General features: G+C 36.2%; 1 protein-coding gene across 2 annotated transcripts in view; it reads right to left on the bottom strand.

The window, feature by feature from the left end:
* Nucleotides 1-1,121: 1,121 nt before the first annotated feature.
* Nucleotides 1,122-16,091, bottom strand: part of GC (GC vitamin D binding protein) — a 42,569-nt gene continuing 27,599 nt past the window's right edge. Inside the window, exons 9-13 of one of the 2 annotated variants that reach the window (XM_009447755.2) lie at nucleotides 14,448-14,577; nucleotides 13,863-13,960; nucleotides 11,963-12,095; nucleotides 5,578-5,632; nucleotides 1,122-1,299 (exon numbers count right to left, since the gene is read on the bottom strand). In XM_009447755.2, the coding sequence (XP_009446030.1) occupies nucleotides 5,603-5,632; nucleotides 11,963-12,095; nucleotides 13,863-13,960; nucleotides 14,448-14,577 (391 nt within the window). In that variant the 3' untranslated portion in view covers nucleotides 1,122-1,299; nucleotides 5,578-5,602. Of the gene's footprint in view, nucleotides 1,300-5,083; nucleotides 5,137-5,577; nucleotides 5,633-11,962; nucleotides 12,096-13,862; nucleotides 13,961-14,447; nucleotides 14,578-16,091 lie in introns of those variants that run through there. The other variant, XM_016951604.4, reaches the window with a different exon arrangement.

Here is a 16,091-nt window from a genome sequence, read left to right as displayed (position 1 = left end):
TGGTCACTTGACCTTGGCTCACTTAATGAAATCCTCCTTCATGGGACTTAGAATTTTGAGGAGTGACAGGTATGTTAGTTAATTTGACTCAAATTATATATGCCATAAAATTGTTTCATCTATTGTATAACTCTACATCTAACATGAGGTGAGTTCAAATTCCCTGATGCAATTAACTCTACATATAGAAGGTTGCATGGTTTTTAGTAGTTTCAGAGAGGTATTTACTCTGAACATATGAACTTTCCTTTAAAGCAGAATAGAGAGAACACTTTCATTTTCCCTGGGCAAAGACAGCACATAGAATGTTGTATATGTTTTTATATGTGGTATATTGAATTAAGCAGAAAAATCATGTTTTTAGAACTTTGTCTCTATAAATTTCTCTCAGGAGTTTTTGTAAAAGTAAACTTGTCCAAGCTACAAAGATTTTCTTTTTGCAAGACAGATACTACTTAATTAATTCCAAGCAACTTGTGGCTGGAAGCAAGAAGGTAGTTTCAGGAGTATTTTTGTTACTGTTGTTGATTTTTGGCTGTTAGTTTTTAAAAAGTGAGATATTATAGGCTTTATAGTGGAAGGCTGTCTAACTTTTTCTTTTCTTTTCTTTTTTTGAGACAGAGTCTTGCTCTGTTGCCTAGGCTGGCGTGCAGTAGCGTGATCTCCCTCACTATAACCTCCACCTCCCAGGTTCAAGCAATTATCCTGCCTAGCCTCCTGAGTAGCTGGAACTACAGGCACATGCCACCACATCCGGCTAATTTTTGTATTTTTAGTAGAGACAGGGTTTCACCATATTGGCCAGGCTGGTCTCGAACTCCTGATCTTGTGATCTGCCCGCCTTGGCCTCCCAAAGTGCTGGGGTTACAGGCGTGAGACTCTGTGCCCAGCCTAACTTTTTCTTAATGGTACCTACTAAGCCTGAGAATCAATCAGGGAATGGAGTTTAGCATACTGGGAATTGTAAAGTGGATGCTTAATGTTGAGTCTTTTAGAAGGAAACAGCAGAGATCTAGACAAAAACAGGCCTTATGAGATTGCCTACTGTAGCATTTTTGTGAAAGACACAGGAATAGTTCTGAAGATCAACATTGCGAAGAGCCACATAATTCTCAGTCATATTTATGGTTTGCATTATATTTCAATTTATTTTGATAGCAAATCATCATACTTGTCATTGTATGAAGATATTATAGCTAGAAAAAGTAGAAAGTATCCTAGTTGTCTTCCCAGAAGCTCAGTGGTTTTGCTTAGGTTAGGTCATCAGAGATCATTCCCCTGGGTGGCTCCAACTCTGGTCTATGAGAATAATGAAATGAATTTTATGTTAGAAAAACAGAGCTAATGGGCAACAACCATAATATTGCTCAACAGACGCATATAACCTCATGCTATTTTAATATTTATGCCAAAAATGACTCTGTCTAGGATGACCCATATATCCACTATGGCCCATCTCATAGGTCCAGAATAAGAAAAAAATGTTAAGACAGTCCAAATACCAATAGTGATGGCTTTATATGCCATACACCAGGGTACATTGTACATTGTGCAGTGTTTTTTTAATTATATTTTTAACTGGTGATGAATGTGACTTTTTGCTCTGTGGTAATAACAATTATGGCCAAGGCAAAACTGTCAACTAGTGGCATAATGAGGCCCCCAATCATCATGGAATTGAGACAATAGTTGAGTAGTTTTAGCAAAACATGAGTGTGAATTTTTATCAAATCATCTTCTACTTTGTATTAGGGCCAATTCGTCTCCCTTAATTTTTTCCCTCTTCCAAGACAATATAATATAGTTATGTCACAGTTCTATTTGCACGGTATAAAAAATTCCATGTTTCATTGTCTTCAACAAGTTTATGCTTTGGAGTGAGGATGCAATAAGGGACACGAATCTGTTCCCTCACAGCCTCAGTTCCTATGTTTCTCTCACAGTGTGAGCAACTCTCTGTGCTGAGTGTGATTCTGGTATCTAAAATATTTTCACCCAATCTGATTCTACACTGTGAGCCAATTCATTTATGTTTTTGGCAACCCAGAGGGACTACTCCTTGCTTCCAAAGCTAACAATAAAAAATACCTGGCTTTGTGAGATAATTAAGAGACAGAGATTTGCTGGGCATGGTGGCTCACGCCTGTAATCCCAGCACTTTGGGAGGCCAAGGTGGGTGGATCACAAGGTCAGAAGATGGAGACCATCCTGGCTAACATGGTGAAACCCCGTCTCTACTAAAAATACAAAAAATTAGCCAGGCATGGTGGCGGGCGCCTGTAGTCCCAGCTCCTCGGGTGGCTGAGGCAGGAGAATGGTGTGAACCTGGGAGGCGGAGCTTGCGGTGAGCCCAGATTGCGCCACTGCACTCCAGACTGGGCGACAGAGTGAGACTCCGTCTTGGTGTGGACAGGGTGGGGGGTAAGAGACAGAGATTCTGTCTCCAAAAGTGCATGCAAGTGTGGCCACAATCAATTTGGAGCTTGAAGGCTTGAAGAAAAAGATTGATCAAGGAGACCAATAACTGTCAAGATGAGAACTGAAGTTTTTAATAAGACTCTAATTGAGAGTGAAATAGCGTGAAACTGTTGACTGGAAGACATGAATTGTAGGTATTACTAGGGATCGGAATACCTTGAGACAAAAGGCTTCAACTTCTATGAGTGAGTCAAATCTCTAACTAGAGATGGGTAGGCTTAAATGGAAATGAAACACATAGCCAACCAAAGTTGGCTTAATGGTTTTAGGAACTGCTTCACTCTAAACAATGTGCCACTTCTGCGGATCACCTGTTACAACAAGGGAAAAATCATTGAAGAAAATGGATATTTTCTACTTGAATAATTTAATATATGATGAAAAGACTGATCTATCTGAGGGAAAGTACTCAGCACTTACTCTGAAATCATTACGTTAAGACCTGGATTTAGAGCAACTCATGACTAGGATTGTGTTATTTTGGGGGCAATGCTGCTGATAGTTGGATGACTTCATAATTGTCCAATACAGCTACAAAATTCTCCCTGGAACCCAGGAACTGCAATGAGTTGGTTGTGTTCTGGAAACCTAAGATAAGTGGTAAAGTTGTGGTCTCATTATTTCTGGATATCAAGTACCTCAGACCTATAACTTTGTGAACAAGGTATAATTTGCTTTTTCAAAGCCATGTAACTATTCCTGAAATAATTGAACATTGGTAGGCCTTCATCATTGCAGAATGCAATGGTGATAAACAAGCAGTGGATAAAATTGAGCTCAAAACACTCAATGCATGTTACCAAAATCCATGGAAGGGATATGTGAATAATTTTAGGAAGGAATATGTGAATATGTGAGTAATCCATCCAGATGATCAAAATGTATTTGGGTAGCCAAACAATTTAGTGGTACAGAAATCAAAGGATTAATTAAAGGCCAGAGAAAAATGTAGACTAACACAGGAGAAATGATAAGAAATTTCATTTCTTCATCTTATCAGATGAAGATAATGACCATGAACCAGAAGAATCAGTATATTAGAATCTTCATTAGCTTGTCACTGACAAACCAAGTTTATCTCTTGATTGAGTTAGCATTAAAAATACTTCTGGGCCAGGCGCAGTGGCTCATGCCTGTAATCCCAGCACTTCAGGAGGCCGAGGCGGGAGGATCACGAGGTCAGGAGATAGAGACCATCCTGGCTAACACAGTGAAACCCCATCTCTACTAAAAATACAAAAAAAAAAAAAAAAAACCAAATTAGCTGGGCGTGGTGGCGGGCGCCTGTAGCCCCAGCTCCTCGGGAGGCTGAGGCAGGAGAATGTCGTGAACCCAGGAGGCGGAGCTTGCAGCAAGCCGAGATCGCGCCACTGCACTCCAGCCTGGGCGACAGAGTGAGACTCCATCTCAAAAAAAAAAAAAAAAAAAAAAAGTTACTTCTGAAATTTGTTCTGAAAAGAAATCTCTTGAAATCCATCAAATTATTACTTCCTCCTTACTTATCTTAGGATATCTTCTCCTATTTTAATTAGTTTTCCCAAAGCCTAAAAACATACAACACTAAGGAAATACACTCTGAGTTCTGAATAATAACACAGTCCAGTGAAAAACATATTCAAAATCAAAGTTATCATATAGCTTTCCAAATAACCCTGACTCTTAATTAAAGCTTAAGAAATCTTGAAGGATGAGAGGTGAGGTCACTGTTGCATATTGGGATTTTAACTCTTTGGAGATTATTATATGGGGATTGAGATAAAGGGAAAGATTCATTCAAATGGGTGGAAGATGTAATAATTTAGCAGCAACAGAGATCAGAAACTATTTTAACTCTATTTACACTTCAAATAACTTGCATTTTGATTTTTATTCCTTGGAAAATTATTTAGAGAACTTACTTTATCGTTGGGACATGATATTTGTATACCAGAGCACAAAAATATATGGGCAGGAAAACTTTTTAGTTTAGATTCAACCAGTAGTAGTAGGAGCATCAGTGCAACAACTTTGCTAGTATTACTGCTAATATTCATTTTTACTACTTTTTAAATATTTGATATACATCACCTCAATCACTGTAACAACACTGTGAGGGAGATATGGAAATTTTCATTTTACATGAAAGGAAACTCATCTTTAGACAGGATAGATAACTTGCTCAAATTCACAGACAGATAGTTAGAGTGGGGATTCTAATTCAGGTTGGGTGATTTCAAATACAAGTTTTCTTGACCATCCCCCTTGTACTGGTTCTCAGAGTGTTAATTTTCTTTTTTACAGCTTCAGAGGATTTAAATAATAGTTGAAAAGCTGAATATGGTGAAATGATTTAATGTTATTAATGAATGGATTGGAAGGCTTTTGTTTCCACATTATTTTGGGCAGAGTTGTCAGTAAGTCAGCAAAATAAACGTTGACATTATTGAAAAGCCTCAGTTCAGCTAAGAACTGAGATCCAAACAAGTTTGCATCAAAAGTCTCAGGTGTAATATCTTTAGCATACATACAATTGAATCTGGAGAGAAAATATTGTTGTTGAAATGTGCAGAGTTCGGCGGGGGTGCTCTTCAGTTTAAGATGTGAACTTACGTTGGAATAAACTATTTTATGTTCTTAATATCTTCATCTGGCATTTTTTAATAGGTGAAAATATAGTAACTGAAAAAAGCAAGTAATAATATTTTAACAGTATTGTTTTCATTTGAATAAGAATGTCCCTTTCCTCCTAAGGTCCTTGCTGTGTTATTTTTAAGACTTGATGAGCCCTGTCTTTAAACTCAGAGTTCTTCCTATTGAAGTGCATCAGATTCCTTTAAATGTTCTTTATGGTATCATTATGTTACATGTGAGATTATGATGGATGAAGCACAAGGCAGGGGACCAGTAAACCTGGATTCTAGTCTTACATATATCAGAAATTGACTGCTCTTGTATAAGTGTAAGCTCTTTAACTTTTCTCGGTGCTTAATATTCTCATCTGTAAAATGAGTTTGAACAGATAAGAATAAATTTATTAAAGTCTCCTTCCCATTCTTTGATATTTAAAATACATCCTACAATGCTGGATCTGTTGGTCCTGCATTTATAAAATATACTTACCAAAGTTAATAAACATGCTTCAGGACTACAGGATATTCTTCAATTCAGCATCAATCTGATAATGAAAAAAGAATGTTATATAACTTATGAAGTATTTCATTTGTAGGCTACTAGATCATGCAGAAGGTATACAAAATCTTGAAACCTTGGTTAGGGGAGCGGATTCTTGCCAAGATGCAATGTTACATGGCAGTTTTTTATTAGCCACCCTTTGCATTTATTTAGCTTTACATCATCTCTGCCCTTGAAGGGCTTACAGTCTGCTGGGAAAAGTAGACAAGAAAAAATGGCAGTAGAGTTTAATAAGTGCTAATTATTGGGTGCAAACAGAATGTTGTGGGACAACAGAGAAGTTTGAGTGCCAGGGAAGAATTCTCAGCGGAGGAGATGTCTTCTAACTTGAACTCTAAAGCCTGATGAACGATTCAGCCAAGGCAAGCCTGATGAGAAATAGGGCAAGCGGGTGGAGTCATTATGTGCAAAGGCCTTGAGGTAAAAGCAAGTTTAATGTGTTTGGAAAACTGCAAGTAGTTCAGGAGAACCCAAGCAGGAGGCACAACAAGTGATGATAGCAAGTCACTACTTGGAGAAGAAATCAAGGTCCAAAATACCTCTATTTTGTTAAAAAAAAAAATAGTACTTTAATTTGGAAGCAATGAGAACTATTAGAGAAGAGTATTAACCATTTTTGTGTTTTAAAAAGGTTGATTTGACCTCAGTATAGAGATGGGATTAGAATGTGAAGCACTGTGGGCAGACTGGAGGTGGGAGACCAATGGACAGGCTATAAACCAGGTGAAAGATTGCCTGAAACTAAATACCAAGATTGTAGAAGAATGTGGGTGGGAGATTGAGAGATGTTGCAGAATTAGAATTGATGGGATTTGGAATTTTATTTGATGCATATGGAAAAAGAGAAGGAGAAATAAAAAGAGTCACTAAATTTTCATCGTGGGGCAATGGGTAAATGATGATAATATTCATAAACTCAAAAAACATTAAGAGCAGGTTATAGGAAAAATATTTTGTCCATGTTGATTTTCAATTTCTCATGGGACAAGATATTGGGGGAGAAGAGAGTCCTAGACAGCTGGATAAAAAATCCTAATGCTGAGGGAGAGATCTTGGTTGGAGGTAGAGATTTGGAGATTAAAAGCATAAGCATTGATGAAAACAGTTGAGAAAATGTAGTGCCATGGAAATGAAGAGCAAGGAAAAAACTCTGGAAACAAATTTAAGAGACAGGTAAAGGAAGAGGACAATATGAAATAGAACAAGAAGAGAGGAATCATAGAAAAACAAAAAGTAGAAAATAATACTACAGGTGCTAAGTAAATTGTTTCAAGAAGGAAGGTATACTTATGGGTATCAACTGTTTTGTGGAGAAATCTGGTAAGAATTGAAAAATGTTTATTAGATTTAACAAGAAGGATATTGTTGGCGTGCCTTTGTTGACAGTCATATGGTACCATCAAAAGCCAGACTGCAAAGGGTTGAGGAATTAATAAGAGGTGTGAGGAGTTGGAGTATATGGTATTCTTGCAAGAATCTTGGCTGTAAGGGAGGAGAAAGAAATATAGCTAGGGAGGTGTCTAAAGTGCCTTATTTATTATTTTTTAAGATAAGAAGAAGAGTAACTTTAATACAAATTAGACAGAGCTGGCAAAAATGTTGACACAAAAGAAGAGAGTATACCTAATGGAGGAAGAGTCCAAGGAAGTGAGATGGATAAAATTCACAGCGATATTACCAACCTGGTATCATTTTTGCTACTTAAAAATAATTTTGGATTTTCAGTCAATAGTCTTCTATCAATAGTTTGCTTTGGTCATGACTAGCTAAGTTAGGGCTGACGTCTATGACAAGGACATTGAGGGAGAGTAACAGACTAATACAGAATAAATTTAGATTTTCCTAACATCATATAACCTCTGTAAGTTTCATTCAACCCATCTGTAAAAGGGGGAATTAAAATATTAATTAACATCTAGCATTGTTTTGGGTTATTCTATAAATACATACATGCCAGGCTATTAATATTTCTGCTTAACAAATAGCAATGGCTTAATCAATGATAGCTATGACACTGAAGATTATAAAATCAAGTTATACTGAGAGATAAAACAAACTACAGTGACTATACTAGTTTTTCCTGACACAAGAAAGACAGGTGGTGGGGGGTAGACAGTATATCACTCTACTTGTTAGTCTCCTCTTTGCCCGGCTTCCACTTGGCTATTTGTATTTGTCTCTGTGTTTTTAAGATTTTAGTGATCAATTCCAGCATATTACAATGACTTTTGGAATACTTTGGGAAATCATATCTGATGCTCACTAGCAGTCTGTTGAAACATTTTAAAGGAAGCATAGTAATGAGTTCTCAGAAGAGCCCAAAGGGATGCCCTGCCTGAATGATGGTAGAAAGAGAAAAGAAGATTTCAAGTCTAATTTTGTAACTATAGGCTTTTCTGTAGGCAAATGGGCCTTTTTTGGCATAAACAAATGAACCACTTCTAAGAGTGCCATGGTAAAGCCAAAAGAAAATGATATTGATTGTTCTATTTCCTGGTCATTTCAAGATTGGGTGAGGATAGGGGTAGATAGCCATGTAATGAAACACTAAGTATGGTTCAGAAGCCCCTTTTCCCAGTCTTCCAGTAGTTGTGCCAAGTGTATTTGGAATGACAAGTAGAGACTGATCCCTGGATATAAGTGACTTGCAGTGAAAGGAGTAGATGGATATTACTTTTAAGGAAAAGTTTTTTCAAGCAAATGTATGACAAGGAGATCTCACAAATTAGGATCCAAATATTATAGGACAAATGGGACATTCATGTTAGGCATTGGAAATTAAAGAGAATGCTGTTCAAACAGATGTTGCACTAAGGTAAAGTCAGAAAGGAGGGGTGAGCTTGCCTACCTAGCTATGAGATCAGTTTACAAAGGCAATCAGAGGGCTAATTGAAATAGCAGAGGATTTAATCTCTGCGTACTCTGAATAATCAAATGTGCACAAGTATCTCAACAACTCCATTCATCGCACTCTACTTTAGCAATTACTGAAAGATAGGCTACTCAGCTGCTATAAATTTACTGTCGATAAAGCAAGAAGTGAGAGAGCTACAAACCTGTCTTCTCATCATTGTAATGATTTGAATGGCAATATGTTATATTGAAAACCAACTCAAAGAAATGAAAAACCAGGGGCTTTTAGGAAGCATGAATTTGCGCTTAAAGCTCAGTTTGTCTTGTATGGTGTCAGGCAGGACAGTGCATATCTGTATAGACAGATAACAAAGGGACAGGGAAGGGTTTCAAAAGTGATATTTCTTATAGAATCTAAAAGACATTTAGACTGTTTTCTTCTTCTTTCATAATAACAGACTCTCAGAGAAAATTTTTCTGGTAGCAAACAACTTCTATGTAAGGTGATTTTATTTTTCTAGGTTAAGGCCACCTAAATTGGAACTAAATTTAGATTACTAAAAGCAACTTGGTGTGAAAAGAAAGAACTGTTCAATTTAATTAATTATTTTATGCTAAAAATGTTTTAAGGCCCACAATGACCAAAATATTCTGACAATCCAGCTTCTTCTGTTTTTATGTTGAGAATCTTAAGTAGTTTGAATTTTAATGAAAGATTAAGATGGCATATTTGTCAGGAGAATTTAAAGAAAAGGCTTTTATTCTACTGTACTCTCTTCATCTGGAATTCTGACTTTATAAATTGTTACAAACAAGATTAGCAAATAGGTTTGGGACCAGGGTGTAAATATGGAAATTAGAAAAGAAACCAGAATCCCTAAGGTTATAAGGAAGAAATTAGAAAAAGATGTAGCTCCATTTGTCAAACTAAGACTTTTTTCTTAGGCACTGTACAATAAAATAAAACAAAACAAAACATAACAAAACAAATAAAACTTTACTAAAATATGAATATTAAGAAATTTGGAATGCATAGCCCAAGACTTTAAAAAAATACTTAACACAGCTTAATTTTTAAAAAGTCACTTCAAGTATAAAAGAGCTGCTATTGCGGACAGAGAATAGACATTTTCTAGTTGATAGAGAAAGCCAGGGTGATTGCAGGAGAAATTACAAAGGGAATATCACAGCTTAATTTATAGAAGAATGTCCTCATAATGCAGCTACCTGGCAATGAAATAGGCCATTTCCATTTCTACTCTTAGGAGTAGATAAATTGACTATAGAAATTTAAATGGAGGCTGAATGCACCTCTGGAAGGAATTAACTGAGTGAGAAATTACACTAGATGATCTTTATAGTTTTCTTTCAACATTTATACTTTTGTGACTTGCTTTTTTAAAAATTAAGTTCTTGGGTATTTTTAAATGCAGTCTAATAGAAACTGGGCTTTATTGCTTTCGTGGCTGATAAATGAACAAAACTTCAGGTAAATTCTTAAATTATTTCACTTATAGAAAGGGGCTTCTGGCCGGGCACAGTGGCTCACACCTGTAATCTCAGCACTTTGGGAGGCTGAGGCGGGCGGATCCCTTGAGGTCAGGAGTTCCAGATCAGCCTGGCCAACATGGTGAAACTCTTTCTCTACCAAAAATACAAAAATTAGCTGGGCGTGGTGGCAGGCACCTATAATACCAGCTACTCGGGAGGCTGAGGCAGGAGAATCACTTGATCCCAGGAGGTGAAGTTTTCAGTGAGCCGAGATCTCACCACTGCACTCCAGCCTGGGTGACAGAATGGGACTTCATCTCCAAAAAAAAAACAAAAAACAAAAAACAAAAAACAAAAAAAAACAACGGGTTTAAGGGCTTCTAATTCTAACTGGCATGAAATCATTTAACCTAAATATCATTTGGTATGGCATAGAATTGTTCCTAACCCTGCCTCTATATTTCAGAAATAGAGTGGGCAAGACAACACAATTCTTGGAGTTATTACTAATGTCTCCAAATAAGCAGTAAAGTGAAATGAAGTGCTGTTTTTATCTTTTGACTCTTCTAAAAAAGTGAAATGCTTGCTGGAGAGTAACAGGTAAAATGGAGGATGTGAACATATGGGCTGACATTTTCTGAAAAAGGCCAGCAAAATACACCTCTCACCATGAGAATAGGGCAGATGCTGACTTGGTGAAAGAAATCTTAGCATAAGACACTTGAAATCTCAGAAGTCGAAGCATAGCTCAGGTCTACTAACAATGGGCCCACACAACCTACCTGAGGTCTCCTCCCCTCTCTCACACCTTCAGTCTATATAAAGATGGGCAGAATACAAGATACCAACCTAACACTGTGGTTTATAGGAGAAAACCAATAGGCCTCGGATGTGGTGATTAGATAAACACTAATTCATCTATTAATACTGTCAGAGAAAACAAAAAGGTCTGGTCAGAACTGCTGGTGTTTTGCACAAATTAAAAAATAAATGATCTGGCAACTATGCAAATACATTTATGGGAGAGAAGGGAAAAGAGAGAAAGGAGGAGGGGAATAGGGGAAAGGGTTATTTTACTGTTAACAATATTGGACCTGAACCAGGAAGCGGGAGGGGAAGGAAGAAAAAGGGGAGACAGGGAGGAGGGGAAGGGACATTTAAAGAAAGATGAATCCAAGAACTATCCAAAATTGAGGGGAGTAGGGAAGGAAATTGGAAGATATATAGGACTTCTAATATCTTTAGCTTTCAGAGTTTGGAGCCAATTGATAGTGTCTAAAAAAGAAATTCGTAATAAAAAATAACTAAAATTTTAATATTCTTTAAAATCATTTTTTAGTGTTTAGAAAATAACTCTTATAGTAACAAAACATTTATGTGACCTTTAGAAATTCTTCAGTTGCATTTTCTTATGTCATATTAAAACAAAGTTAAATAATATTTTTATAATTAACATATTAATAGAAGGTATGATATGACCCCATTTTTCTAAAGTATTTATTTTTATCAATCTACCTGCCTATATATGCATATGTATATATCTACATAAACACACATACAGGTATATGAAATACAATTTACCTTCACTATGTGAAGGTAATGAACTCTGATGTTCTCACTGTATTCTTATTCTTCTCTTTTTCATTTAAATAGGCTGTTACTAGGTTACAACTCACAATTTGTAAAACACTACACATACTTTGTTGCCTGTATTCACAGACTCTTTTGTTTCTTAAAAAAAGTATAAAATGTCCTAAGTTTTACGACTACCTCAACTTGCTTTTAAATGAGCATAGCATGAAAACAGTTATGTTTCTTACTTTCATTGCAAAGACAGCCAAGTTACAATAACACCAGGAAAAGCCTGTCACATAATGGCATCTCAATAACAGGAAAGAAATGAGTAGATTGGAGTGCATACGTTCTTAAAAGATTCTGCCATGTTAAGTGGAGGGTTACATTTTCCTACCTCTGAATCACAGTAAAGAGGAGGTGAGTTTATGGAACAGCAGTTGGAGGCAAAGTCTGAGCGCTTGTTAACCAGCTTTGCCAGTTCCGTGGGTGTGGCATCAGGCAATTTTGCTTTTAGTCGCTCTGCCAGTCTGAAAAACCATTTAAATGTAAGGTCTTACCACATGTATTTATTTTATACAAATTTCTAATGCAAAATAATAGCCATTTCAGATCTTTTACAATAAAAATGAAAATAGAAATACTTGCCTGTCTCAAGAAAATTCTATACCTGTGGTATAGAATAGTCAATTTGAGATCAGAAAGTGAAACATGCCTCTTCGAGATCATAAAAATAAACATACAAATCGCTGCTGAATTGGAAGTCCAGTCTTCTTTCATTTGCTCATTATTTCAACATGGAAGAGTACCTCTTCTATTTTATCCTAACCTTTCACCTTCTCTTCAGTTTTAAATTTCAAATTCCTTAAAGAATATTTCCTTTACAGGACCTCATACCAGCTTAATGCCTTTTTTTCCTCTCATAATTTATATAATTTCACCCTCAATTTATCTACTTCTCAACTCACTATGTTGGAAAACACCAATACAGGAGTAAGGAAATTTTCACTCTTATTTTTAGCTCTACTAAAAATGAACTCTCCATCTCTCTTTCAGGATGGTGATAAGACTTGCTATCTCCTGATTCTTTCAATTTGTACAATCGATGATCTCGGCGTCTCTCCACTCCCATGAACAACTCAGCCTGGTTTTATGACTTTCTTCAGGAAATGCTTGCCAGCCCAGCGGTGGGCAATGGGAGGTAAGGAGACTCAAATTAATCTAGAGTTGGGCTTGGCAAGAGTGGATGCTGGGAAGGGACAAAAGGGTAAGGGGGACCAGTTAGTTCATAAAAGCATTGTTGAAACAAGTAGGTTTGAGCTGCCGGGGGGTGCAAATGAGGCAAGAAGAGACTCAAAGGAGGCAAAAAAAAAAAAAAAAAAAAAAAGAAAGTTGGGGGGAGGGAATAGGATCTGAGAAATTTACTAACGTTAGGAAAAATGACATGGTCTTCTCAATGGAGACTTTCCCCAAGAACCCAGTACCACTTCTTACCTTATTATGGCCTATTATTTTACTGTTAATGTCTATTTATAGAGAAATGCTTTTTCCTTCTCTTAATTGAGAAAAATGACTATTATATAACATTATTGGTAGTTAACATTTCTATTTCTAATTTATAGGGAATATATGCTGGTGATAGCTGACAGTATGCTTGATTGAAAGTTTGGGTCTTCTTGCCAGGCAATATGACATGAAGTTAGATAACACTTTTAGCAGTTTTATAGGTCCTCAATTTTGTACAGCAATATCTACAGAAAATTCTGGGGTAAGAATGTTGCTAAGCTATGTGCTCATTTTGCCATTTTGACTCAAGTTCCTGCAGATAGATTTCGTCATCTATATTTTTATGGCTGTTTTAATTGGCCACCCACTTGCTACACATGACATGTTTCCCCCAGAAAAACTTAGCTTCTTCTTATACAGATGTTAGATTCCAACTACGTTTAAAAAAATAAAATGATTTAGGGGGTACAAGTGCATTTTTGTTACATGGATGTATGGCATAGTGGTGAAGTCTAGGTTTTTAGTATAATCATCACCCAAATAGTGTACATTGTATCCAATAGGGAATTCCTTATCCTTCACCCCTCTCCTACCCTCCCACCTTTTGGGGTCTCCAGTGTCTATTATTCCACTCTATGAGATTCTGACTACTTTAAAAAACTCCTAATTGAACCTCCTTTTGTTGTTGTTCACTGAAGACAAGCTTAAGTGTTCAACTATGCTTTCAATTCATAGTACTATGAAAATATTATTGATAAATTTGGAGGATACAGCCAGAACAAGTTTCTTACTTTTTCTTGTACTCAGTAAATGTATTTTCTGAATAATCTGCACATAGTTCTTGTCCCTTGTCAATGAAAGAAGATAGTTCCTTCTTTAGTAGAGGGCCCTGTAAGAAAACAATAATTGCATAACAAAATTATTTGTCTTGAAACATTGTCCCATCAAGCCATTAAATCAAAATTCCAAATATTGTATCAGTATGAGTATTATCTACATTAAGCATTGGCAACTATTTTCTACAGAAGGCCGGATAATAATTTTAGGGTTTGCAGGCCATATGTGGCCTTTGTTGCAACTACTCAACTCTGTACAGAAGCAGTTGTAAGCTTTGCAGAAACAATGAGAATGATTGTGTCCCAGTGGAAGTTAATGTATGTATGAACACTGAAATTTGAATTTTGAATAATTTTCATGGGTCATGAGATACTGATGTTCTTTTGCTTTTTTCCCAACAATGTAAAAATGTAAAACCATTCTTCTGTTCTTAGTTTGTAGGCCATACAAAAGTAGGCAGTGAGCAAGTTTTGGCCCATGAACTATAATTTTCCAACCCTTGATCTATGTGCTTGATAAAGAAAATCTAGCAAATATACCTTAGCATTAAAACAGGTAGTTGAGTCTTCAACATCACAGCATTCACCAAGGCTTTTTAGGGTTGGCTCAAGTACTTTACTGAGGAATACTTCCGGAAGATGAGTCCTTCTGCTTAGTTCAAACGTATACCTAGCATGAGGGAGAAAAGGAGATATGTGTTATATATATTTCCTATTTATTTATTTATTTATTTTTTGTGACAGAGTCTCCCTCTGTCACCCAGGTTGGAGTGAAGTCGTGCCATCTTGGCTCGCTGTAACCTCTGCCTCCTGGGTTCAAGCGATTCTCATGCCTCAGCCTCCTGAGTAGTTGGGATTATAGGCGCCCACCACCATGCCCGGCTAATTTTTGTATTTTTAGTGGAGACAGGATTTCACCATGTTGGCTAGGGTGGTCTGGAACTTCTGACCTCAAGTGATCCGCCTGACTCGGCCTGCCAAAGTGCTGGGATTAGATGGATGAGCCACTGTGCCTGGCCTACATTTTAAAATGTGAAATATCTATCATAAAGGCAGAGCACCTGGTTTCTGCATCTTAATTAAAAAGAAGAGATTTAGCTCAGACTGACTCTAAATCAACAGGCTTTGGATTATAAAATACTTTCATTGAGATACAAGCTGTTAATACTTGCTGTTGTGACTAGTCAATACTGAATTAAAGCTTTGCGTATAATATACATTTAAATATATTATATGTAAACATATCTACTTCAAATGCATATGGAACTGTCTTTGTGCAAGCATAATGCAATTGACTGTATAAAGCATCAAGTGGATACTTCAAAAAGCTTTTCTGTGAAAATTGGTTTGTGTAAATTCTTTCATTATGTCTTACCCCACTGCTGTCTATGCACGTATAAAAGCAATACACATTTAGAAAAATGTAAATTAAAGTTTCAGTCCTATGTAACTTCTGCCATCTGATATTGCTAATTGATATTTCAACCTGCTGCTTCAAACTATTTGTGAAATATTTTTATGCCATCATTATGCATACACATCTATTCAAACCATGGTATATTTAACTTACTTTTTTTTAGTTGGATGAAACAGGATAAAAGTTTACCATTTCTTTGCATTAAATCTCTTTTTAAATTTAATGAAAATGAATATTGATAATGCTAAGAAAAAAATATTCTGTGCTTGGTATCTCTTTTATTTGTATCAAATGCTTATTGTCCAAAAGTTTAGTATACTTTAGACTTTTGATTTGTGACTTTGAACCAGAAGTAATATGATAAAACTAGTTAATAATATTATAAACATTTCCGGTTGCATGATATATTTTACATGTGTTCAGCATTGTATGCAAATATATGTTTTCACATTTACTTTCACTTACATTTCTACATGCATTTCTCATTAGCAGTCTGTGTGTTAAGTAAGGCAAGTTTAACATTTCCAAATTAATTAACAATAGGCTGAAGTTCAGAATTATCAAGTCACTTCTTTTGGCCATGCACAGGAAACAGAGAAGGCACAATTAGGAACTCTAAGCTCCTTTCTCCCTACACAAAATATTTCTATCACACTCAATTGATTATGGTGTTTTAAAAATTTTAGTCATTTACAATTAATTAACAAATACTTAAAGTCCATGAAAAGCATAAAGGTAGTACTTTGCCTATGTTTGAAATGAGTGAT

This window comes from Pan troglodytes, chromosome 3 (assembly GCF_028858775.2).
Source record: "Pan troglodytes isolate AG18354 chromosome 3, NHGRI_mPanTro3-v2.0_pri, whole genome shotgun sequence".
Classification (NCBI taxonomy): Eukaryota; Metazoa; Chordata; class Mammalia; order Primates; family Hominidae; genus Pan; species Pan troglodytes.
The sequence above is the reverse complement of the archived record's forward strand: the minus strand, read 5'-3'. Positions and strand labels throughout refer to the sequence as shown.